The 27,029-nt window shown below is 32.9% G+C and overlaps 1 protein-coding gene across 2 annotated transcripts; it reads left to right on the top strand.

Moving 5' to 3' along the window:
* The first annotated feature begins 422 nt into the window (after positions 1-422).
* On the top strand, positions 423-25,199 carry LOC119633074. Of its 2 annotated transcripts, XM_038026289.1 has the most exons (5): positions 423-462; positions 12,157-12,260; positions 23,958-24,074; positions 24,154-24,629; positions 24,747-25,101. In XM_038026289.1, the coding sequence occupies exons 2-5, from the start codon at positions 12,159-12,161 to the stop codon at positions 25,099-25,101; spliced, it is 1,050 nt and encodes a 349-aa protein (XP_037882217.1). In that variant the 5' UTR covers positions 423-462; positions 12,157-12,158. The 2 variants fall into 2 exon arrangements, with proteins under 2 accessions (XP_037882217.1, XP_037882218.1); XM_038026290.1 differs by lacking the exon at positions 423-462 and having other exon boundaries at positions 12,159-12,260; positions 24,747-25,199.
* Positions 25,200-27,029: the final 1,830 nt, after the last annotated feature.

Below are 27,029 nucleotides of genomic sequence, written 5' to 3'. Positions count from 1 at the left end.
GTAGACAGAAAAATTAAAAAAAAAAAAAAAAAAAAAAAGAAAGAGATAAAACTAAATTCAGCCTCCCGTCATCTCCAGTTACGTAGGCCTACCCGTTGAATACATATTGCAATCAATGAAAAAATATACGTATTTAAATAATTTAAAATCATTTGCATAAAATATTTAAAGAAAAGTTTTTCAAAAACAAAAAAAAAAAAAAAACAAGCATACTGTGATTAATTATCATTATTATTTTTTTTTTTTTTTTATAAAATATAATTGCACTTCTTTAAAATAAAAAAAAATAATAATAATTATAAACAAAACATAAATATTCCATTTTCTCTTGTGCACCAACCACAACTAAATAAATTAATTTATAAATATTTACGAAAAACCAAAAAAAAAAAAAAAAAAACAAATTAAATCTTAAATAAATTTTCTTTTGTTTCCTCGGATATAATAAAGAAAAAGTCTTTTGTAAGTGTTTTAATAAATATTTTTATTTATTTTATTATACGCACCATCCAAGTGTAGCGATGTGTTAGTTCTATCATTTCATACATAAGTAAGCCAGCGATTAAGCCAGCCATTAATATCATCCCGTTGTCTTATGTCTGTATGCAAGTCCGACAGAACCAGCTTGCAAAAGATTAACTAACAAAATAAGCAAATTGAAGTCAGCGCGAATATCCGTCCCCTCGTCCTTGAAACTAAATGCAATGAATGTCCAATAATAAAAAAACAAATAGATATAAACCGTAAGCACAAATCCAAGATAAAACTTAGCTTTGTTTGTTGGGTAATGGCTTGAGTTGAGGGGCATCCTAAGTTTGCTATAAAGCAAATTCAATTTTACGTGTGGTAGGTTTCTAATCATTTTACGGGCAATAGGTATTAAAGGTCACGTAAAACCTAGATTGTTGATCGGGATCCTTAACCAATCCATGATGCGCCAAACCTTCAGGTAAAACTGTCAGTTCATTCTAATTGACTTGTGTGGAAGAATAAAAACTTAATTCCAATTAATTTCAACTAAAATGCCTGATGGACTCGCCCTCTATAGCAAATAAAAAGCAGGAGATGCACACATGCAGTGCTGCTTGCAAAATAATCTGAAATTCTGAAATTGAACCTATTGTCGATTCTACCATTACTTTATACATATGTTATGTTATATTCTGGGTTAGAGGGAATTGCGAAATAGATCTAACGCTGTCTGTCTGTTTAATGGTTAAAATTACTTTCACTTACGTAGGTTATTCTTAAGGTGCACTCTTACCTTATTGTTTGTATTAAAGATGCGTACGTCCACTACAGATATATTTGATGATAAGTGTGAAGAAAAAAGTTGCCTATCTGTCTGTTCGTTACAAATCCTCAAACTTTGTCTCGAATCACGTATTTTTTATTGCCATTTTATTCGACTACGTTAGCTTAATCGATTAAACCCCATAATTATCAGAAGAAATTTGTTAAGCAAGAAGACTACATCTAAATATTGCTTGAATAAGAAGCTCAGTTTTAAGTCTATCTTCATTTTTGCATTAAATCTAAGCATAATTTCGTGTAAAAATGTTTACCAATGTCATATATGAGATTCTAGAATTTTAATTAAAATTAATATTTAAAAAAAAAATTCCATTAAAAGATCTCTCTCTTCGGTATAGAGTTTAGCTACGTTCTGAATCTGTTCGATTTCGCTTTTTACTTTTCGAATGAGCAAACACGGTTGTTTTGAATACAAAAGAGATCTCCACGCGTTTCACGAATAAAATAACATAAGCAGAAGTATAAGCACTTGGAGGAAGCGCGCGAAATTTCCTGCACAAAATATATTAGGAGTTCCTCATCTAGGTCAAGTGTCCAATAAATTAAGGTTTTCATCACGCACTTGGGCGGTATTTAGCAAACAAATATATCTTTTCGACGTTGGTCCACGAATTGCTTTGAGAAAATACAAGAAAGAACCCAAACTTTCGCTTTTATGTTAGGGAATTAGGTATATATCCAAGATGGGTGTTAAATTTAGATAAAGCCATTAATTATAAAAAACTTAAAGCCTACTGCAAATCAATAGCATATTTATACCCTACATCGCTTACAGCATATGTCCAAGTTTGCATAGACACATGCAACACCCAGAGTGACTTAAGATAGATTCTTCTTTTTATTACACCAACCGGCTCAAAGCTATTTGCTAGATTATTTAAGCATATCTGTCCTATAATGTCTTCCAATATTCTTCGGTCCTGAAGATATACATTGCGATTTTCAATCTGACTTTTTCTTTCATCACTGTTGCCAATCACTCAGGAAACGTTTTTCTTACCCGCGGAACAAAATGACGGTCATAAAGAAGTTAGGAAAGATAAACAGGTAGGAAGTGGCAGTAGCCTAGTGGATGTGTGCCCAATCGACTTTTATTGACTGAGCCACACAACGATTTGAACACGTGAATACTGACTAAGTAATCTTTACGTAGTTATGTTATACCTTGGGGATATTAACATATACTATTAGACTTTAGGTGTAAATTTACTGGGGTAAGTCTGGACTATACAAGACGAATTTTCGTATCTTCCCGCACACCGATAAGGATGGTCATGGAGAGCAAGCCATGGTTATGAAGGATCGGTGGAGAATTGTATTTGACAAAGCGGCGTAGAGTATTCAACTATCGACTGTAATCGATCGGAAAATTTTAACTTGTGTTTGTCCGATTTATGCAAAGTATATAAACTTTTTTGCTACGGCATAGAATATAAATCCGTCATTTATAATACGTCCATGGCTTGAGTGATTAGTGTACTGACCTTAGATATGACCGTTTTTCTTTCGCTTTGCTCGCATATGTGACCGATTATCTTAGTACTTTATCCAGGAAAACTGAAAATCGATCGATTATTAAACTCAAAATCTTTAACTTCCCTTTGCCTCCGTTTTTTAGCTTTCAAAGATCTCAAAATAGGATATAAGGAAGTAGATGCCTTTCTGTCCGTTTACGAAATCAGAGAAATCAAATTTGATCTCTCTTGATATTCTCATGTTTTGCGAAACTATTCCATGACTTCACATGAGATTCATGAGGTTCCACAAAAAGCAGCGGGAAAGTACTAAATAACTAAAGCATAATGTAAGAGAGTTAACAGTGGGGAGGTAAAAATTTTATATGATAGACGCATCTAACGGGTTTGGACACTACGCTTTTGAGAATTTAAGATTCGGTTTAAAACGAAAGTGTTTTGTGTTTTTTTTTTTTTTTTTATTTGCTTTTAAAGAAAATTTCTTAAATTTTATGTTTTAGTTTTTGTTTGCATTGAAAACTATGCACTTGTGCATGCCATTTATTATTATTATAATAATGCCGTACAAAAGCTATTATTATTATACGTACGCTATTCTCAGCACTATTCAAGGCATATCAAGATGATTTAATGCTTTTCTTTAGTTGCTTTGATTGAATCTAGTTTATAATTCATCTCTCACATCCAATCAATGTAATTTTGATATCAACGAAAAATCTTAAAGCTATAGTAGGCATTATCCTCAACTGTTGAACTCAGAGAACAACTTATTAGGCAATAGTACAAACTAACACTTTGTATTGTTCACCTAGTTAATGTGAAAGTTTTACATTAAAATTTGATGGGAATTGAGAATAATAGAACATGCACTTAGCTGCGAAAAGCAATATCAAGGTTAATAAATTTCTCATTGAATAAATGAGCGATGAGTTATTGAATTTCAAAAGAAAATAAATAAATGCCATGATACCATGATAGAGTTAAGCCTGGATGAATATGTCAATAGGTGTTTGACAAATGAATGACATTTGGCTTAAGATGAACAATTTATTCACAAAACATTGAAGGGTGAGTTAGAATAACAGCCGCTAAATATCTCTTTTCCCATTCTCTCAAAAATTCTTTCTACTGAAGACAAGTACAAAGTGACGGCGATATAGCTCCAAAAGAATTCTTGCAACGACCATAGAACAATGAAAAAGAACGCTTTTTTAAAAAGGTTAGATACTGTTTGTATTATCATCGTTTAAACCTTCAGAAAATTGGAGGCTCTGGAGATAACATCACTTCCACATGCCATAGTATAATTATCATCATATTATTCGCGCAATCCAGAAAGCCAATCGAAGATCATCTCTTTGCCACTTATAAGCCGAATGGAAAATAACAATCTGCTAAAGCCGTTCTTTAAAACAATGGCCCAAGCGTCTTAATCTATTGAATGTGGCTTTCTCTTTAAATCCCTTGATTCATTTATATATTTACCATCTATAATCTTTACCGAAGTTTAGCTTTAGAAAAGGACATACGATCCGATTGCATATAATGTCTTATGTCGTTGAACCTGAAAGAGCCGATATTTTTGCACTTAATGTATGTGCGTGTGTGTGTGTGTGTGTGTTGCGAGAAGAAAAAAATTCGAGTTTTTAGCGAAAAATCAAAGTCTCAAAATATTATCTTAAAATCGTAAAGGAACCATCCTGAGATAAGATAGAGAAGAGATAGAGTCCAATTCCTTCTTGAAAGCCCTATAAGTAATTTGAAGCTTTATCTTATTCTAGAGACGGAAAGGGAAAACTAAGATCATCATATATGGAAATTTCTTTCACGTTAAAGAAGGAGCAGACGTGTGCCAGCATTAGGATGAATTTAGATAAACAAATATATTTTGGCCGCTAAACTGACCATAGCAACTACTTGCACTTTTATAAGATGAAGATCGAAATCTCTACAAAATTTACTTAACTTGTAAATTCCAAATTGCAAATAAATCTTATTTCAATTGAAAATCAAATCAAATATAATCTTGATTACCATCGGAATTCATTAATTCATTAGTGCATTTTTTGTTTTTTTACATTATATACTATAAAATTTTCTAATCGGAAGATTGTTTATTTGCAAAAATTTGCCGAAATTAAAAATAATACCAACAAGCAAGAAAAATGCACTAATATATGAATATTTTCATGAAGTATGTCTGCCAACAATCTATGCATTTCTTACACGTTTTCTTGTCGTCTCGTGCACTGCTTGTGTTTCTTGTGGGGATTTAATAGAAAAAAAAAAAAAACGTGCGATATCAACCTTTATGCTACATTTCAATTTGAAAACAACAAAATTGTGTGTGCGCTGCGTTGCAATTCATTTTTTCTTTTTATTTTTTATTTTATTTTAAATCATTCGAGGCGCAATATAATGTTTTCTTTTCAATAACGTACAGTCAAACCCTCGCAGCAACACGGCAGGGAATCTTTGACTCCTACAATTCCTTTGCTTGCAAAAGATTATGATCTAAGGATTAAGAAGTAAGAATTTATGCATCTGCATATTATGTATTCATCTTTTTTTAGAATTCAATCGGAACAAATTCGTAAATCGCGTGAAAATATATTTTATGGAAACTATCCGTTCATTGTGCAGTTAAACAATTCGCACTCACCTATTCTACAACGATAAGTGAAAAATGTTGTTAAATATCTAGAAGTGTGGAACTAAGGTTTGGTACGCACGCACCTATTCCACAACGATAAATGAAAAATGTTGTTAAATGTCTAGAAGTGTGGAACTGAGATATGGGACCTTTTTCGTAGTGAATTCTCCCCAGGCCATATAAATATTTGTAACGAGTTCCACACCAGATTTAGATAGATTATAGTTTTTACCTCCGGTCGTAAATCACGCTTCATCGCAGTTACGAAACTTTTTTGTATCTCAAAGTTTTTCATCACTAGGAAGAATTATAAAGGCAATCGATAAGAACAGACAATCGGATAAGCTGGGAAACCTGTGAACAGATAAACGGACTAACGAGCGAGCGGATGGTGAAATGAACTTGGAGTCTTCCTGTATTGAGAACATATCTACTTTATGAGGTCTCTCGTTAATATGTTTGGTTGATGCAAAGAGAAGGACAAATTTAGTATATCCGCATTCCTCGATAGTAGCGATTAAATGAATATATTTTTGACATTCATTTGTTTACAAATTTGATGGCTCCGTCTTAAACGAAACGCATTATTCAAGACTTCAATTTGGATGAGGAACATGATTATGATTCATTTTACGTATAGAAGAACAAAAGGGCACCCTCCCTTACCACCTAATTATAAATGTTTTGCACACTGCATTTTGGACCGCGAATATATTAATGCAGAGCTAAGAGGAGAGAAAATCAGAGACTTTGTGTAGATTGAAGAAAGAACACATACCAGAGACTGTGTATAAATTGACAAATAATATATTCTACACTGATCAGGATAAGATGTCGACATTTATCTGTCCGTCTAGTAGAATAAAAAAATTTTCAAAGTTTAACCATAAATACTTGACCGGGTGCCGAAGACCAAGAACAAGTTTAAAGAGAAACAGTAATTCGTTTACAAGATCCACAATAACTAAAAATTGTAACTCAAACTCCACTTCATATAAATATTTATGATTTACATTGTAACAATTCAGCTTAAGAATAAATTGGCTGCTAACGTGCCCCGATTAAAGAAACAACTATTGCTAACAACAGAAAATACATAAAGAATATTGTAAACCGTAAGCTTAATGTATGTAACGCTAGTTTCACACTACTACTATACCTGAAAGTCATGAGTGAAAAGTTATATTCCTGCTTGTAGTCTAATTAAAAGTTTAATGTCCAAGATCTGAATATTGTTTAGACTGCGTCTCATTGCTACGCGAACAAACTGTTTCAATGCCGTTCGACCGTTTCGATCATACCTTTAAGGAGGACACTCTCTAGTCTACTATTCACATATGTATAACTGGATTTATACCAAATTTTTGTTATATATTCTAGCAATTCGCGAAATTTAAATGATTTACTACATGGAGGGAGGGAGAATGTCGTCATTTAAAGATTCAAAAGGGGACAAGGTGTCACTCATAATTTAATCCTCTCAGAAAACTAAAATAGATAAAATTTTTTCTCTTGCAATCGCAAATATCTGCAGGGTATTAAATGTATTATATTATAAAACAATTTATGTTAAGGAAGACAGTAAACGCTGTTGGTTTAGCAAATGCAAGTCAGCCTTACATTGAAATAGGGTTTCCCAACAGTCAAAATAAAATGAAATTTTTGCAAAAAAGTTTAAAAAAAAAACTTTAAAAAGAGAAAAAAATAAATGAAAAGAAAGTATGAGAGATATGTTATTAGATAACATAACATACATTTCAAGGATATTATTACTTAAGCTGGGCTTCATATACAAGTCAAAAAAAAAATATATATATAAATAAAAGAAAAAAGGGTACCCTATTGGCACTGTATAAGACCCTCTGTATGAATATGTAGTAATTGGATATACTTTCGTTTTAAATTTTAAATGACTTATGAAAAACTAGACGCACATATACTGTTTTACGGGTTCACGCAGAGGGTAGAAGTATTTTATATACTTCAGTGATGACCTAATGAACATTTTTGTAATAGAAAATTTAATTTTAATTGCCTGGATAATGATTTCATTGCAGAATATCATGCATGCGCACATGTTCGCATTTACTTATGGACGAACGGAAGCTCAGTAAATGCTGAAAAACTATTGTTGTTATATTTCTATGAGCATGCTCTTGATTAAGAAGACATTGGAAAGCAATTAATAAGCAAAATAATTGATTTGTCAGAATTTATAAATCTCGTTTAAGAGGACTTTTATCGCAAGCAAAAAAAATAAAAAAATATATATATATATATATAAGTTTAAATGTGCGGACATGAACGATGGATGCATAAGCAATTAATAAAAGTTCCTATCGATTTTCACTGTAGGCATTGTGTACAAAAGCCTTTCACTTTGACTTTTTTAGTTATTTGTTGCTCGTCACGAACTTTCTAAAGCAATTGATTAACACTTTCAAGCATTTGTTCATGTGCTTAAATTCAATTAGCTTTTCTTAAAGTTCCGAAATAAGAGACAGGAAATTGAATATCGTTCGATGTATCTTTCATTTGATACGTTAGGTTTAGATCTGTAAATAGACTCAAGTCGTACACATACTTTTGAGCATGAAATGACGTCGTCGTCGATGGCCACTTTATTTAGATTAGATCAAGTAACAGAGCTGGACGCCGCTTTAGACGCACGTGTCACTTAGCACGTAGTGGGCTGTTAGGTAACGTGGTGGTGATGATGGAAGCTCCCTACTAGTGAATCTTCTGAATTTTTTACGATATCGTTTTGATCTGATCTAACGTCGGAAAGAGGTTGGTATCATACGGATCCTATCAAGAATTCGCTAATGTCTTTTAAGAATTAAATTTATTGAAATTAGAAGAAATTCTTCAAAGGAACACAATACCAATTTCAGATTTCGCGCTAAAATATCTATTTTGCGGGAAGTCTTCCACATAAGAGTTCTTAGGAAAAGCTAAATTTTTACTGACAATGATATCCAATTTTTGGTTGTCTATGACGATAATATATGTTTCGGCAACGTGAACAATATCTATTTATGTTTTGGGACTTCCTCCTTTATGAGAATTCTGCGGAAATGCATTCCGTTTAAACACTGACGATCTCTAATTTTTGGTATTTGATGACGAAACCGGGTGAAATATTGTATTATGCGAGGTTAGCCCAGCCCGAATCTAATCTTTTACCATATTGTATATATATGCATGTAAATGTGGTAATCAATACGAAGATTCACTACAAGTCCAAGTGGGCAAACTTTGTTTTTTCCTTTATAATAGTGCGAATATCAGTCCAAAGATGCTGATTCAATTTGAAAATTATCGCCCATTATCCGTCCACTTTTCGTATATCCTGAATGTTAAGTTTTGAAGTTACTAAGATTAAGACAACAGGCCTAGCGCAACAGGCACTCATAGTTGTTGTTAAAAACCTGGACGACTTTTGCCAGGCATGCGATAAAATTTCAATCTACGAAAGCCAATAATTAAAAAAACCTACAAACCGCTTTATGGTTTAACTATCCCGCCTTTATGTAACAAACGGGTCTCGCGATTTTTCTTTGAATTGCACTTAATCAAGTCAGTATTTAATGTTCGATACAAGGCGAATGCAAACCAACTTTCTCACGCATTTTCTAACGCATTCTTTTTTTAATGCTTTTTTCTTTTCTTTTTTTTTTTTGTTTATTGTTATTTAAAATAAAAATGTTTTGTAATAGGAGAACTATTATGACTACAATGTAAATTGTTGTTTAACCTTTAAAAACCTATTTATAGAGTCTGCCATTTTCTACTTATTCTCTACTGGTTATGTAGTTTCGTTTGCTAGAGAATATATTTTTTTTTTTTTTTTTTGTAAAACAATAGACTGAGCTGATGATAGCTAAAGAAGCCTATCAAAATCACGCATAAAATTTTATACGGTTCTGCATGTGCACAAGCAAATTAATAAATACAAAAGAGTCAATATCAACATAACCGTCCTCCTTATCATCATCATAATCATCGTTCTCATCATCATCATCATCATCATCATCATTACCATCATCATGAATTTCAAGGACATTTTTATTATAGCCGTTGCTGGGGTTCCTTATAAATTTTTTGAAAAATTTAAACCAATATCGTAAGTGATGTTCCAAAAAAAAATTTATTAAATTTTTTTTTTATGTTTTTCATTTCAATAAAACATGTCCTTGAACGGCTTCCATTGTAACGTAAATTTTAAGTCGCAGTGATTTATGTTATATGAATGAAAGGAAATAAAACGAATAACGGAATGCGGCTAAAAAGTTAAAAAGAAAAATAACTTTGAACAAAAGTTTTTTTCTTCGAATAGGAAGTAATTTGAGTGAATAATGGCCAACACACAGTAGTTGTTATAAAACTAATTGAACTTTTTCGTTTCCTTAAAAAATACTTTTTGGATGGATTCATTCAAATATTTGCATTAAAGTTTAATTAAATTGTTTTTATTTAAAGGATGATTTTCGCCTTGCATTGTTGAAAGCGTGCTGCAGGTTTTACATTTTAGTTTCTCAATATTGGAGCTCTCGCGATGGTCGGTTGGAAGGATATTCTCATATATATATATACCAACATCTTATTTCCCGATCGAGAATTTATCATATATACATTATGAGATGACTTTCTGAGCTTTGCAATCAAGAAGATAAAATTATTCTTTGCTGCTTAGACCGCAAAGTACAACGGATATGAGTTGACAACGTCATTAAAGATAGAGACTGCAATTGGAGTAGATCAAGTATCAGTGTAGTGTCCATCAAAAGATGGACTCGTTTATTATATAGTAAGCTAGTTTGTGAAATATTCTCCCCCTTTGAAATATAAGAACGGAAGTACCTCGGAATGGAGGATCTCTCGGAGAGCGGAGACCTCTAATGCGTCTATTGTTATATTTCGTAATGTCGTCGTCGTCGTGTGGGGTAGCATGAGAAGACGGATGATATCGCCGGGATTTTGTAATGAACTTGCTAATGTCATTATCATTATTGCTTTCTTTTGACGTGTTTTTCCTTGTAATATCCTTGCAGTTATCATTAGAATATGACTGCATTAAATATAGCGCAGGACTAGAAAAACTATTTGCAGTAAAATTATTTACAAAGTGAAAATAAGCTTAACCACAGTTTCAAATTATCGAATTACGATACTTCACTCTGCGTGCACAAACCCACCCTTTTCTTCTCCCCTTAGAAGATAGAATCCATCTCTATCGGTGCGAGCAAATCGTTTGTTCATAAACCTTCAAAACTCATGCCAAATACAACGTTTTTTCTCCAGCGAATTTTTCTTAATCCTTTCACACGCTGGATTTCATCCTGTTATCAATTAACTTTTGTTAATCTTTTCATTAATTGTCAATTGCATAAAGCGCCAGATAATCTTACTTTTCCTACATTTTGACAGATTTCGTTTATTAATGGAATTCAACAAGGTTTATATAGATTAACTTTTTAACATATCTTCAGCTATCTGTCCACTGAGCGTTGATAGATATGGAAAAGATTAACTGGTTAACATTTCTCTTCCTCTTTTTTGCTATGTGAACTATAGGTCGAAATTTTCCAAAAATGATAGTGATTTGCAGCAATAACGTGCACAATCCAACGAGCCACACGCCAAGTCTACCCGTATATGGACTTCCCCTACTGCTCTAGTGTGCACAAGCAAAAGTTCCTTATCAGTACATAAATTACTTTGGAAGTGGAATCTGCCGACGCCCGATGGCACAACGAGTTAATTGGATAAACCATACCAGCTGCCCCGCTCTCCCCCAAAGGAGCAGAAAAATACCCACAGAAAACGGTAGTAGAATGGGAAGGAAATGGATGCGAGGTATGTGTGATGCAACTCTCGTCGGCATTGGGGACTATCTGACACTGCAAGCAAAATTTCCGGGTGTAAGAGAAGAATCTGCGGAACCACGGCACGGCATTAGTTTGCGAAGACTTATTACCATTACTCTGCTTTTTTTTGGCGGAACCTGAGTAGATTGCGTTAAATATTTCTACTGTCATTCTCAAAGTGCATGCGTCACAAAATTTCACACATTCCACACCAAACTGCGGGATATTTGCCATTGCTAAGTGATTGCGTTCGCTCGGACCTCTCCGAAGAGGTTGTCATCCATTATTCCAAAATGTTGAATATAGGAAAATCAAAGCATTACATCTTTCCTCACAAACTATAGGGTTGATTTTTTTAGTGCACGGTATACTCGTCGATTACATTGAGACGTTATGATTTGCAAATGTAAATACTATAGAGTGTGTGAAATAACTGTATTCGCTATTTCGATCGCCGTGAAAGACAAATTCAGCTCAACCGTATCTATGTATGCGACGTTTTAAATTCCGAAACCGATTACTTTACGCGCACTTGGAAAAGTATTAAAAATTCCCGTAGAACAGAGTCTGTTTTTACTCTTCGTATACCTTATGCTTTTATTCTTCGTACAGGTTATGTTATATTTCAAGCTTATGTCATGGATAGTTAGGATGGGGGATAGGAGTAGTCCTTTAAACCGTATAAAATGTTATATTACAAGTATGCATTAACTCTTACCTTTCATATTCTATGTGCGATTGATTATGTTTGCAAAACAGCATAAAAAACTGTAGGAAAACGTTAAGTTTAGTTAAATTGTCTTTTTGTTAAAAAAACTTGTTGAATTTTCAATTTCAATTACAGAAATGGAAATCATTCCTGAAGGCCGACACTTCCGTTTGGTGCAAGAATCAGAGCTTCCAGAAATATTGGAATATTTAGAGCGGTTTCTACCGGAAGCACTTAAGGTAATTTTTTTTTTTTTTTTGCAATAAAAATTTCATTACATATTTTCTTTTTTTGTTTTCTTGTACTAGAAAATAAAGAAATAAGAAAGTAAAGAGAATTTTATATGAAACATTATCTGTTAAGACACCCACTATAAACCTATCAATTCGAAAAATTGAATTTCTATGGATATTACGTCAAGGTCAACGCAAATTTAACTAACAACTAGATTAGTTTGTCTTTTACATTCAAACTTTTACACATTAAAGCGTTCTGCCACTTATGGCCATTTTTTCTTCTTTTTTTTTTTTTTTGATAATTTTGTTTATTTTCCCCCATTATGTTTGCATCTTGCATTGCGACATTAACTCAAGTGTAAAGGGAGCCCAAACACATTTGCTCCCATGCGTAAATAAATGAGTCATTGGAGACAACTAAGGCGTGTAGCAAACAGTTTAAATACAATTGTAACTTCGAAAAAAGTAACCCATCACTTCCAATAAAAGAAATAAGAAAGCTAACTAGCAAGCTTACCTTGAAACTTTTATTGCATACTCTCGACTGTAAAGAAATATAAATTGAATGAAAAGTTCTCCGTCCAGCACGTGCAAGCGGATAAAACAACGGTAAGCAAAATGGAAGCTTATGTAAGTGCCTGATAAACGCGCAATGAAAAAGTGTTTTTGATCCATATTAGACGAGTATAGCGCTGAGTGAGACCAACATTTGTCACATAATACCCTAAACGTGGAGGTTTACTCCTGGAATTCGTCCGAGAATACCAAAATTACATTAAAATTCATATTAAGACTACGGGGGCAACTAAACACATGCTTATCTTTGTTTGGCGTATAAACGGCATAAATAAGAATTAAATGTAATAGATTCTTGCATGTATTCTGATCATTTTTTCACTTCAAACGGGCATTTATTGAGAAAAGTTGGTGCAATATATTTTAGCCAAAACAGTTTCCATCATTTTCTGTATATTTACATGTTGTTCACATACAAAAATAATCCAAAGCAATTTTCATTTTCATAAATAAAATTGAGTTCGACTTATCAATAAAAGATGTAAAAGACTTAATGATGACATTTTTCTTCTCCCTTTATATGATGCAAGCAAGTGGTTCGATAAATTTATGATAAATGCGAAAATATTATCGTCTTAGGGTTTTTACTCCTTTACTTCATAATTAATAAAAATTTTAGGATAATAGAGACGAAACCGACATTTATTTATTACACCCTTTGCATTGTAGCCGAAAATCTAACTAAACACGCCAAAAAAAAAAGAGAGAAATAAATAAAACGAAAGTTCAAAGGAGACTTGACCTTTCCTTTTATGTATATTTATGGGTTAGGTGCTTCCATGTATTTCGATCATTTTTCGATTATGGCTTGAGAAAGCCATTTATTGAGTAAAATTGGTACACTGCATATTTAACCAAAATATTTTCCATCATTTTCTATAACTTTTTCCCATCTTTGTGGCAACATGGCGATCCCGTGTCGAAAGAACGATGTTGGTTTGCCAGCGATCAATCAATCGACACATTTTTGCATTTCTTCGGCATTTTAAGGCAGTGTGCCAGCCAAGCGATGCTTAATCGATTTAAGCAAGTGGTAATCAGAAGGCAGTATATCTGGTGCGTACTCTAGATGCGGCAGAACTTTCCATTCGAACTGCAACAGTGTATCCTTGCCAAGTCTTTCAACGTTTGGCCGAGCATAATCATGTAAGAGAATGATTTTGTGACTGTTACACGCGATTGCTGATCTTTCTTGCAACAATATATCATTCAATGTGTTCAATTAACGTGGATAGATATCTCCAGCAACAGTTTCATTCAGTTGTAGCAATTCGTAATTCACTACAACTTGTTAATCTCACCGTATGCATCCGTAATGTGCTGCACGTTCTCACCATATGCACAGCAAAACTTTATTTGCTTTACTTTTATGTTGGACTAATCAATGACTTTTTGCGCTTGGGATCGTCGTGGAACACCCACTTTCCATCATCAGTCTCAATTCACCAAACAAATCTTTTCTTTTTTCCTGGCAAGCCGCGATAAAACCGCTATCTTGAAATGGTTCGAATTATCATTTTCAGTCAATCCGTATGGTAGCTACTTTTCCCTTCCCTTCTATCTTTCCCATGTAAACATCTAGAAATAGTTGATTTTTCCACTACGAACGCGTTCAAAAGTTTGGGATTTCGTCTAAAAAATCTTGCAATTCCTTGTCTTCGAACTTCGTTCGTCCTCCAGGCGATTCTTTGTCATTGACATCAAAATCATCGCTTTCAAACCGTTGAAATCAAAACCGACAATTAAAATAACGCAAATGGCAGCATCACCTTTTAAGCAGCAAACTTTTAAGAATATGTGGTGGGCATCAGCAACACTTTTCTTCAAACCAAATAACAAAAGTAACGAACGTCGAAAATGAAATTTTAAGCGTTTCCCGATTAGCGTCTGTATATGCTGAATAACTCAATAATACTAAGTGGAAAAATGTTATTTCGCATTACCTTATAGGTACCGCTGCTCAAAATACATGCAAGCGCCTAACAAAGCAAGTTTACGTTATGAAAATCATTCGCTTAATGGAATAAATTTGCATGAAAATCACCTAATTTTGTGGAAAAGGAATTTTGAAATTTCTGATGAAACGAATAAAAGCTAATTCAGTTTTATGTGTCACGTGTTTGTATCGTGATAAAAAAAACACCTAACAATAATTCCCAAGAAATCCAACATCGGATAAACGTCTTTTGCATTTTAAGAAAACACATAAGATAGAGACGGGATTTTACGCAACAGCATTATTAACGATATTCTATATCGCCTACGGTGCCAGCTCATATCAATTTGGTGCAGAAGACTAACCCATCTTTTATTATGTCGACCGAGGAAGAACGCTATTGAAAATGCTGCGGATCGAAACGCTTTTCCAATAATTTCCCACATAAAATCTTATTTTAAAAAAATCTTTACCTGAATAACTATATTAAGTGAAGTGGTGTGGGCCGTGTACCACAAAACAAAATTTGAGAAAATAGTTGCTACTCAACCTGCATATAGCAATGATGAAATTTTCAGTTTTAAGCGAACGTGATATGAGAAGCAAGCAAAGACGCTTTCACCGCATATTTCGATTTTCGAACTTTTTTCGGTAAAATTTTAATTTTTCTCTCGTTTCAGTCACGCGTGCAACCAATTAGTAATTGAATGTTAAGGACAAACGAAACATGCATGACTCGAGTTTCTGGTTTCTACCAAACATTTCCTTAGTTGTACAATTTCCAAAAAAAAAAAAAAAAATAGTGTGGTTAAATGGGCAGAGAAACTCACACTGACCAAAAGAGCATACATTATGAAATGTTCTATTGGTTCTATTGGTTTTACATATTCAAATCGTTTGATACTCAGGCAGTGCTTCTAACAAGTAAGAAGTCTGCATTTACCGTGTTCACTTTAGGCGTTTATAAAGTGTGTGCATGTGTTTTTTTTTTTTGTTTTGCTCTGTGAGCTGGAGGTAGAAAATCTTCGAAAGATACTGCTGGGTCTTAGTAGCAGCATGCACGATTCGCCATCCCTGGCGCATACGTACTAAAAACTACCCCCCACACACACTTCGTGTACCACTCTCCCCCGCGGAACCACCGTTAGGTATTACTTTGCGGGGCCTGGTTGTCGCTAGTTATGTGTGTGTGTGTGTGTGTGTATGTGTGTGTGTAGGTGGGGGATTTACAAGTTTATTGTATTTAAAAGACCCGCACATGAAGGAAATAGCTTACTTCATTAATGTAAGCTGCGGTTTCGATTTCGCTATGTCCTTACCGTTCCTTACGGTAAGTAGCAATAAAAGGAATTCGTAAAACCGCAACTTTTTAGAAGAACAGAGAAAACTGATTTATATGCTTTGGAAAAAAGTAAGGTCTAAAGTAATTGTACTAATAATTTACCGTATACGCCAGTATATGACTCAGTCAAAGCTATATACAAATTTTGTGAAAAAAATCCTTTTCTTTAGGTTGAGTCAGCAAAATGTGGAAAACCACATTCTTTATGTGGCAGAGTCAAAAATAACTCCTCCAATCTTCGCAGTTACAAACCAAGGTTCCTTAAGATCTCTAAATTATTTGCAAAACAAATCTTCCAGCAAAAAATAGCTATCAGGTAGTGACATAAACACTTTATCATACTAAATCGAAATGTCAACAGACGAATAAAAAGCTTATTAGCACAAATTTTGTAAATGCGGGCAAGTTTCGAAGTGTAATCGTAAGTGTTTCGTAAGCTGCTTTAAAAAGCAATTACGAACTAATGTAGAATTGAAAAACTCCCTTAAATATTTTGATATTTTTTATGCTTCAAAATTAGTTTTAAATTTGTTTTTATTTTTGAAATAGTTTCACTTCTTTGTCTATTAACAATCATGATCTCATTTTTTTAAGATTATGCATAAAAAAAAAAAACATTGTCATAATTTATTAACAATTTGCTAAAACCAATAATAATCATATTTCATGTTTAGTTACCGTACGTAAATGACTTTCATCCGAAAGCTAAAAGAGTGGAAAAAATAGTTAATTTTCTCTATTAAATATTTGTATCGCAATCAACCCTGTGGCGTATGCGATATATATGCATTGTAAAATTGATTAAATTACTCATACGTTTATGTACGTAATTAATAAGAGAAAAAAAAAAAAATACAAGTTAGACGCAAACAATACTCAGCGTGTGTGAGAGCGCCAATCACTTTGTTGTTAAAAAGTGCAAGTGTATGCAGGAGTTAGCATACATATATATATTAATATGTATTTAGCAAACACGTGAAGATGCCTATTAAAATAAATAATCAATGCGAGTATATATATATATATATATATGTATCCAATAAGTTTTCTTCGTTCTCTTTGGCATAGGATATCCAATAAACAACTGATTTTTGGTAAAAAAAAAAATCATATCATATCTTAGAATTATAAAAGAAAGAATTTATGATTTATATATATATATATATATATATATACATAGATGGATCCACATAAACGATTCTATCACCCAATATAGATATTAAAGGTCCCCAAAATCTGTTTTACCAAAAATTTCGTCGTGTCTACATAACAGCAAGTGGCATCCCTTAAAAAGGAAAAGAAAAAGCATTCTCCTTAGAAAACATTTCTTAAACATTTGAACGGTAGTGGACTCATAAAGAAGGGAAGAGTAACCTTTAAAAAAATGTGGAAGCGAATCAAAAGCCTAGCAGAAAGAAGCAATGGAAAGTACATTAACCATAGAAGTATTATGAATTATTAAAGAAAATACGATTTATTCACCAAAGAGTATCTTGTTTTTTTTCCCCAACATTTGATTCTCATCTTTATAATTTATGCAGCTATCCAGAATTAAAGCATTGCATATGTACTGATAATTCTATATAGAGGACGACAAAAACCCAAGTGTCATATACGATAATGATATTTAGTTGTAAAAAGTTCTACACCGCGATGTTTGCACATTTCTTATATGGTTTGTAATAAGTAAACCAGTATTTTCATCCTTTAAACGATCCGTACTGTTGCAACTTTTTCGTTTACTTTTTCTTTGTTAAAAAAAAAAAAAAAAAAGAAATATATAAAAATCTTCAAAATAGTCATAAAGTCTTACAAATGATAAAAAAAAAGCATTATAGATGAAACGATTATGCATAGAGGCAACATAAGCCTAGCTTTTCAGCTCGGTATTATTTGCATTTTGCATTACTGTTGAAGAAAACGAAGAAGAAGAATGTGGACGGTAGATAAATTGAACAACTTCTTATCATCCATCGTCTATCAATGTATTTTCCTGTTATTCCGGCTGAAATTTAGAATTTGCCCTCTGGGACAATTAAGGAGACGAATATAACGAAAAACAAACTCCATACAACTACCATAAGTGTTCCTTAACAGAAAAAATATATATTTGCACATAGTTTACTGCAATTGCTAAGCTTAGTGCTTTAAACGGTAAAAAAAGGTAACACTTCGTCGCTGTATATTGTGTTTACCTCAATTAGAAGTGAAGGATGACGAGTGAAGCGTTTTCAATTATAGTATCAGCTAAGCCATAATCATATAAATTGGAATTTTACATAACAGTAAATTTATTTAGGTCAGTCCGTTAATTCAATAAAGCTTTAATGGAAATAGTTTATAAAACTCGCGAAAAACGTGGATGCTATCAAATTCTTGCCAATTTTTTTATTTTTTTTTTGCTTTTATACAAAGTTGTGGCGAAAAGAAAGAGCATAAAGCATTTGAAAACGTTTGGAAATAGGAAAGGGTGGAAATTAATGTCAAAACACATAAAAACTTTTCTCGCTTTTCAAACTTGAAATCAATGGCTGCGGACAAATAAAATTTTTATGCATTTCAAGCTTGAAATAAATGTGGCTCGACTATCAACTTTTTGCTGGATTTCACAAGTTATCGCAACTAGTCATATCGTTTTTTTTTTTTTGTTTTTTGTGCAAACAAACAAGCAAACACATACACATATGGATTAAAACATGGGTGGGCAGCTTTTTTCATCATCAACGAATCAATTCGCATGTCAAGGCGGGGACCAGAACAATGGCCGGCTATTATTAAAAGTATGGCAGTCTACATTTATTTTCCTTCTTTTTCAATCGTTCATTTTATGGCTTAATAAACAAAAACGAACAAATTTCACGTTTGATAGTTGCACAGCTGAGACGTTGAGTGAAAACAGATGTAAACCATTCGTAGCATTGCTGTGTGCGAGAAAATTGAATTATTTAAAATTTTCAACGTAGTGAACCGAGCTTGATAATATCATCGACCGATGGTTGCCCATACCTGGATTTGAAGATAAAACGGTTTTGATCCAATGTTGGGGTTGCTTGGATTTAAAAAACAATTTTGTTATTATTTTCATGTTATTTTAAATCGTTTTAATCACTTGTTTAATTCCTTATTTCTAAACTAAACGTTTCAAATGTTTATTTATATTCAAATCAACTTTCTACCTTAACACTGCAATGTAAAACTTTGTAGGTGTCAATCATCGTCAGCTAAAGAAGTGAAGCGAGAAAAGATTTTATAAAAGCTTTTAAGACTTAGTTCCAATGAAGTGCTTTGCTTGCACGTGCAAAAAAAGTGCTTTCAAAAAGAATCCAGCTAATGCTAATGCACGATTGATTTGCGCGCATAAAATCTAAACGCCACAGCCTACAGAGATAGCAACAAATAAAATAATAGATGCAATATGATAGTCAAGGCAAACACCGCGTATTCTCGCTAAGCAATATGCCTTGGCAAAAGTAAAACTACTATAGGCATTTGTAGAACATGCAGCCTATTTATCCGATTTTGATCTGTTCCATCTATTCTTATATCCAAGAATGTGTCGCATCCACTTATTAAAATGATAAGATCTGCCAATGAGTGCTGTTAACTGAGGACTTGAGCAGAGATATCAAATAAAAATTTTTAAATATCCTTTATAGGATATAGAAAACTTTAAAAACTTTCGGTATACCGCATACTTTCGTTTACCGCATTCACTTCTACACTGACTTGCAACTGCTTTATATAGAAAAATTTAATAAAGATAATTGCATGTATATCGATCAGGACGTATATTGATCAAAATGATAAAGTAATGCAAAGTATCAATGTACACAGCGGTTGGTTTTAATCTGTCTCTACATAAACAATAACAATTTTCCATTTATTATTATTGCTGACATATTCCAATGCCGTTTCGAGCCGTTTTAATATCGCGGTTTCATTGCTTCGCCAGAAAAAAAAAAAATTTTTTTTCTGCGGCGTACTATGATTGGCGCTGGAAAATGGATCTGCTACGACAATACCAAGTGCAAAAAGTCATGAGTTAGTCCAGCCGAGTCATCCACATCGATTTCGAAACGGAGTATTCCTGGCCATAAAGTTTTGCTATGCATACAGTGGGACTAGTAAGTTATAGTGAATTACGAGCTGCTACAACCAAATGAAACTGTTGCTGCAGTTGTCTACTGACCTCAATTGAACAAATGGAATCATTTATTATTAGAAAAATACTAGCGACTAACATGCGGAAAGTCATCCTCTTGCATGATAACGCCCGGCCAAACGTTGAAAGACTTGGCAAGGACACACTGTTGCAGTTCGAATGGAAAGTTTTGCGGCATCTAGAGTACGCACCAGATATACTGCCTTCTGATTACTACTTGCTTAAATCGATTAAGTATCGCTTGGCTGGCACACGCTCTTAAAATGCCGAAGAAGTGCAAAAATGTGTCGATTGATTGATCGCTGGCAAACCAACATCGTTCTTTCGACACGGGATCGCCATGTTGCCACAAAGATGGGAAAAAGTTATAGAAAATGATGGAAAATATTTTGGTTAAATATGCAGTGTACCAATTTTACTCAATCGTAAAATGATCGAAATACATGCAAGCACCTAACACATAAATATACATAAAAGGAAAGGTAAAGCCTCCTTTGAACTTTCGTTTTATTTATTTCTCTCTTTTTTTTTTTGGCGTGTTTAGTTAGATTTTCGGCTACAATGCAAAGGGTGTAATAAATAAATGTCGGTTTTGTCTCTATTGTCCTAAAATTTTCATTAATTATGAAGTAAAGGAGTAAAAACCCTAAGACGATAATATTTTCGTATTTATCATAAATTTATCGAACCACTTGCTTGCATCATATAAAGGGAGAAGAAAAATGTCATCATTAAGTCTTTTACATCTTTTATTGATAAGTCGAACTCAATTTTATTTATGAAAATGAAAATTGCTTTGGAATATTTTTTTATATATGTACAACATGTAAATAGATATAAGCTTATGTGCAAACATTTATATAATAACTGTACGAATTTAAATTCCCATAATACCTGAACGAGCACAATGAAAATTTCTTTTCCTTTTCTTCGTACTTTCTATTATTTATCTAAAGAATGTTTGCTGTATTTATACGCTTCGTTAAGTCTGAAAATTATTTGCTTACTTAAACAATAGCACTGCATGTGATATATGTTTACAGTCAAGCTCAAGGTTTTCTGGTTATATCATCTACAACAATTAAAAGACCAATTCCTGCGGGCAAATTAATGCATTAACATTTTGATTTGGAATTCCTTTTGCAATCTGCTTTCTTCTTCTTCTTCTTTTTACCTCGAGAAATAGGAATATATTATGCTTATGTTACGCTAATCGTAATAAATGAAATTTTTGTTTAAAATACTAAGAACTTTAAAGTAGTTTTATAAAAGAGAGCGAGAGAGAGAGAGAAAGAGAGAGAGTTATAAAGTACTTTTAAAGTGTTTCTTTAATTTTCAATATCGGCTTCTTTTAATATGGCCGCCTCCTGGCAAGATTTTAATTTAGCTTTGATCACTTTCTTATATCTTCTGGTGGCATTGTAATCAATCAACTGAAGTGGACTAGAAGAAAGAACGAAGAAGGGCAACGATTGAAAGAAAAAGATCAACAATTATTGGAAAACAACGACAAAGTGAATCTTTTAGAAACCGAAATCTTTGAACAAAGAGAAAAAATGTTGCCGTTGAATGGCGTCAGGGCGAAGAATGATCTTCGCATTCTACTTTTTTACCAGCTATCGAAACTACCCGAATTTTAACTGTTTGGAAATTGAATCCAAAATTTACCTATCATTTTGTGACGATTCCGTGTCACTCCGAATTCGACAACATAGCAATATTCGATCACAACGGTTATCCTCGCTTATCTATAATATATTTAGGCGAAATTGGTTTTTAGAATCCAATATAATCTTCGCTTAGCTCGATATATGGAATCGGATGATTTTCCAATTTTTATAACTCCTTCAAATAATGCAAATGCAAATAACGCATTGTTCCCCTTTAATGCAAATCACTTACCAGGCAGCTATCTTTAGAGATTTACTAGCAATTAATACTCGCCAATAGCTAAATCTGTGGGACACTGGAGGAAACAATTCCTATTCGAATTCATGCAATTTTATCGGCACAATGTTAGATAAGTGAACAAATGCCCTCTTGAAATGAAAGAGTCTTCTTTTCCTTCTTGAAATGAATAATTTGTGCTTGTTACTGTTTTACTTTTCTCAAGGAATTTGATTCTCGATTATAACATGTGCAGCCGATCAAAGATTCACCGAAAACTTTTCCTAACAGCGTTTGCGTACTTTCTCACTTTGATTCAAAAGACATTCCGTCGATTATTGAAATGATTCTGGTGTGCAGTGGTCAATTCATTGTCCATTCACAGATGCTTAACGAGATAGAAACTCTAAGCGAATACTCAGACAATACTTTTCATGTGCTGAGTTTTTATGTTTCAAATTTTTCGTACGAGATGTCAAGCACGGGACTGTATGGAATGTTTACAGCAGGCATTAGCTCAAGTATTCGCAAATTTTCGTGCGATAACATTTCTTCGCTTTCTAGAACAGCTAGTGAGTGCCCTAAATGGAGCGTATAATTTTTACTTCTACTACAATTATTATATCATTTACCCTTTCTCTGACGTCTTTTAGTAATATTCTAATAGTCTTCAGGAAATAGTTTCCAATCAACATATATAGAACTTGCCTTTTTCCGCATTCAAAACAAAATCAAACTGAATTACTTTCTACGATTGTCAAGCTATATTATTAATCAACTAAATATCTTGATGCCTTAAATATCGTTTACACTAAAGGCAGCTGTTGCGCTTTCAACGATTTGCTGAATTCCATCAGTGATGTTTGCTTTGGTTTCGAATAGCGCATAACAAGCTGTAACCAAATGAGAGCATAAGCTTGGCGAGTAATCGACAAGTTCAAGTTTTTGTGAGTGATATCTTTTTGTATACCTTCTTCATTCGGCACGATTAAGCAACGCTTTCAAACTGTTCGAATGTTAAAATGATGACGGTACTATCATAGTATTGTTCAATATTCTTTAATTCTCTCTTTTAAATTTGCCAAAATTCATGCACGGACGCTATAAAAGTCTTCGAAAATCTGCGATAAGACTTTTTAAGGCTTCCAAACAGAAAAATGTAAGAGGCTTTGCATATTTTACTAGAAGGCAAAAGATTACGTGTCTTATGTCTGATTCAATATGGATTCTCATCTTTTTATCTTGTCCGAAATTTTGATATACATTTGCAATATTGATTACAGATTTGCTAAAAAAGTAAAAAAATTTCATTTGCGATATAAATGATCGGCGAGAAAATCTCGTGGTAATATACTCTTCACTTATCTCTCACGTTAATAGGAATATATCTATCCACCGCCCCCTTTTTGAATGAATGAATGAAAAGAAAAGAATGAAAAACTCTATCGAGCATATCATGACTGGCTGACAAACTGACTAAACGTTTTTTGCTTTGTTTAAAAACTGTTCCTTTTAAGTCAATACAAGTTTTATATAAGAATAGTGGGTGGGTATCTTTTCAACTTGCCCCGATTACAAAAACGCCTATTTAATGCAATTATTAGATGCCTGGGAGCCTTTTGTTAAGAAATAAAATAAAGACAAAAACGAATAAACGATACTTCAATTAATTGCAAATCCTGCGTCAAATGTTAATCACATTTCCGAATAGAAAGAATACCTAATAGAATATAAATATAAAGTATAATTATAAAAAAAAATTCATGCATAGTATACTTTTGTTTAACCTCGTTACAGTTTCATCAAACAATACGTACGTACCTGAATGATCGTGTTTGGGATTTTAAATTTTATGTCTCTAAAGAATGGCCCAAAAAACCCATAATCTTACATTTCCCAGGATGCACGCTAACGGTACAAAAAAAAATATTTATTTAATTTTTATTCAACTTTGTTATAACAAAAAAAATAAAAAAAAATTCTTTTTGCACAGCCCAACAACAATATTTATCAAAGCTTTGGCATCTTTTGTCCATCAGAGCAGATTGAACATGTGGATTTAATGAGCACCGAGGATGTATTAATCGATTGGCAGCAGCCATTGTACCTGAATTTTACGCACATTGCTATAATGAATCGTTTGGATGATTTTTATAAAAAAATTGGCTTAATGGAGAGACTAGAAGGCGATATTTATGTGTGCAATAAACTAAATACGGATCTAGAATTTGATGAGTTATCTGCAGAAGCGGAGATGCGTCAGCTAACTGTCGATGATGTAAAACGCATACATGATCTGTATCCGGCCAATGAAATTGAATGCGTCGATGTTTTCGAAATATTGGTAAAAGTATTGCCCGGTTTGGGTATATTTCGTAAGGATACTAATGAATTGGCCGCATGGATGGTGCATTCATATTATGGGGCAATGTTCTCAATGCAAACACGTCCTCATTATCGAAGATTAGGGTAAGTAAGAGCTTAATGAGCGAACGAAAAAAAAAATTAATAAATATATGAGATTTACTTCTTCTTCTTCTTCTTATTCTTTTTTTTTTTTTCTCTTTCAATTCCTTAACATTTTAGTTATGGGATACGTTTGGCTACTGCTCTAACTAAATTGGTAATTGAACGCGGTTATCAGCCCTTTGTTGTGATACGTCCTCAAAATGAAGCTTCACGCTGTCTTTACACTAAGCTAGGTTTTGAGAAAGTCTATGAGACATGTCGTGTTAAAATGACACCGAATTGCTTGCAAACAAACGGTGCTCATGAACCGTCAGCACCCGAATTCGAAGTCGATGATAATAAAGAAAATAAACCGATAGATGAAGGCATTGAGGACATGTTGGCTGAGAAATGCGATATAAGCAAAGGTAATGAAGCAGCGGGCCAAGAAAAATTTTCAACTACAGATGAAGGCATTGAAGATGATAAATAGATAGGTTACCAGATACTGTTTAAAACTATAAACACAAACACACATAAACACACGTACACATACCAAATAAAAATAATAATAATAATAATAAAAGCAAAAGCAAAAAAAAAAAAAAAAAAAATAAGATACCATTTGGTGGTGAGAACAAATAAATAATTATTAATATTTTAAAATGATAACGAGATAAGAGAGAGAGAAAACGATATGAAAAACACAATAAGCATATAGTGATGATTAGCTGAATCATTTTACTACTATTATTATACAGATAGCCATACATAGAAATACACAGAAATACACACACACACACACACACAAACTTTAGAAGCAGGTATAGAAAAAAGGGATATTAAGTTGAAAACAAAAATTGGAATGAGCGAATTATCTAGATTTTTAATATAAGGTAAACTAAATTTAATGCAAGTCAACAAAACAAAAAAAAACAAAAATATGGAAAAAGGCAAAAAGGGAAACAAACCATATAGTTTTAAATGCAAAAGGAAATAACAAACATTTTATAGAAATATATAAAATATTTCCAAATAATTTAATTAAACTCGCTTCCAAACATGATTACATTGCTTACCGAAATTTAACTTGAAACTTGCTTAAAAGGAAATTTTCTCTTTTTAATTTCTTTTTAAATTATAATATTGAATATATTTAGCAATGATTTTAATAAATTTTTTTTTTCTTTTTTTTTTTTTTGAATTCATTTCAATTACAGATGTAAAACACAATGAAACAAAGAAAGAGAGTTTTAAGTAAGAGTTTGAATGTGTGAGCTTATTAAGCAGTTATGTTAGACTTGGAAATACTTTATTATTGAAGCGAAAATTCGAATAATGCAGACAATTATATTCGACTTGAAGCGATAGTTTTAATATTTATTGCTTGCCTTAGCAGCAATCAGTGCGGGTCAATGTTGAATTGAATCAAGAAATGTAACATTTTTAGTAATAGCCAGCCATCTTTAAGTTATGGTCTTTCCTAATAGCTATTATTATGATCTCTCAGCATTGATACACAGCATTGATTATGTTATAAACTTTCTCAGTAGCTTAAGTCTCTAGCTGCTTGGCGATAATACTCATCAAGAATATGTTCATCAATACTATATACCTTTGCAAAGAATTTTCTTTCTTTTCCTTTAATTCTCTAAAAAGTGCAAACTGACCTCTGTTTAATACGAAATGTCTCGAAAGATATTACTCGGACAATGGTTAAGAGTACGTACTGGTCACAAGTATATATTTTTATTGGAGGGGTAGCTGAATGCAATTATACTGTACAAGTCCATTCAATTCCAAGTTTCTAATACTCCTTTTGCTTCTTTTACTTTATACGTTCTATCTTTGTAATCATCATCAAAAGTATTTGCTTATCAATAGTTGTACTTTCGATTCCTTCTCTGAATATAATTGTATCAATTTGAATCGCTTTCGATATCAAAATTTTCGAAATTTTTTACAAACAATGTTTAATTTTTATTCCCCTTATTGCGATCGAGACTGTAACTATAATGATGGACATAAAATTTTTGAAAGAAAGTCTTCACATTTCTGGAAGAAGACTCTCAATTTTATATCCATATAATGAAAAACGGTTCAAATGTGTATATCAAATTTTCTTTTTCGCCCTTTTTTTTTTTTTAGAATTATACATATATCATCCGCCCGCCTATCAAATTTTTCTCGTCGGCTGATTTTTCCTTTCTTCTTCGCCCTTCTTTTCCTAGGAATTATAAATATATCATCCGCCCGCCTATCAAATTTTTCTCTTCGGCTGGTTTTTCCTTGCAATTTTAAATATATCGTCCGGCCGCCTAAAGTATTAAATGTCAACTTCTTGAAGTGAGCAAACAACTTTCTGTTGATGACACAGAAAAGACAATGATCGACGAAATAACTTCATTTTCTCCCTAATCG

This window comes from Glossina fuscipes, unplaced genomic scaffold, assembly GCF_014805625.2.
Source record: "Glossina fuscipes isolate IAEA_lab_2018 unplaced genomic scaffold, Yale_Gfus_2 2, whole genome shotgun sequence".
Taxonomy (NCBI): domain Eukaryota; kingdom Metazoa; phylum Arthropoda; class Insecta; order Diptera; family Glossinidae; genus Glossina; species Glossina fuscipes.
Note: the sequence above shows the minus strand (reverse complement) of the source record. Positions and strands in the feature narration are given on the sequence as shown.

What these genes read in the sequence shown, in the direction of transcription:
- LOC119633074 (XM_038026290.1), top strand. Translation starts at nt 12,159, where the DNA reads ATGGAAATCATTCCTGAAGGCCGACACTTCCGTTTGGTGCAAGAATCA. An exon ending in TCCCAGGATGCACGCTAACG is followed by an intron (nt 24,075 to 24,153) that starts GTACAAAAAAAA and finishes CTTTTTGCACAG; the next exon opens with CCCAACAACAATATTTATCA. An exon ending in CCTCATTATCGAAGATTAGG is followed by an intron (nt 24,630 to 24,746) that starts GTAAGTAAGAGC and finishes TTAACATTTTAG; the next exon opens with TTATGGGATACGTTTGGCTA.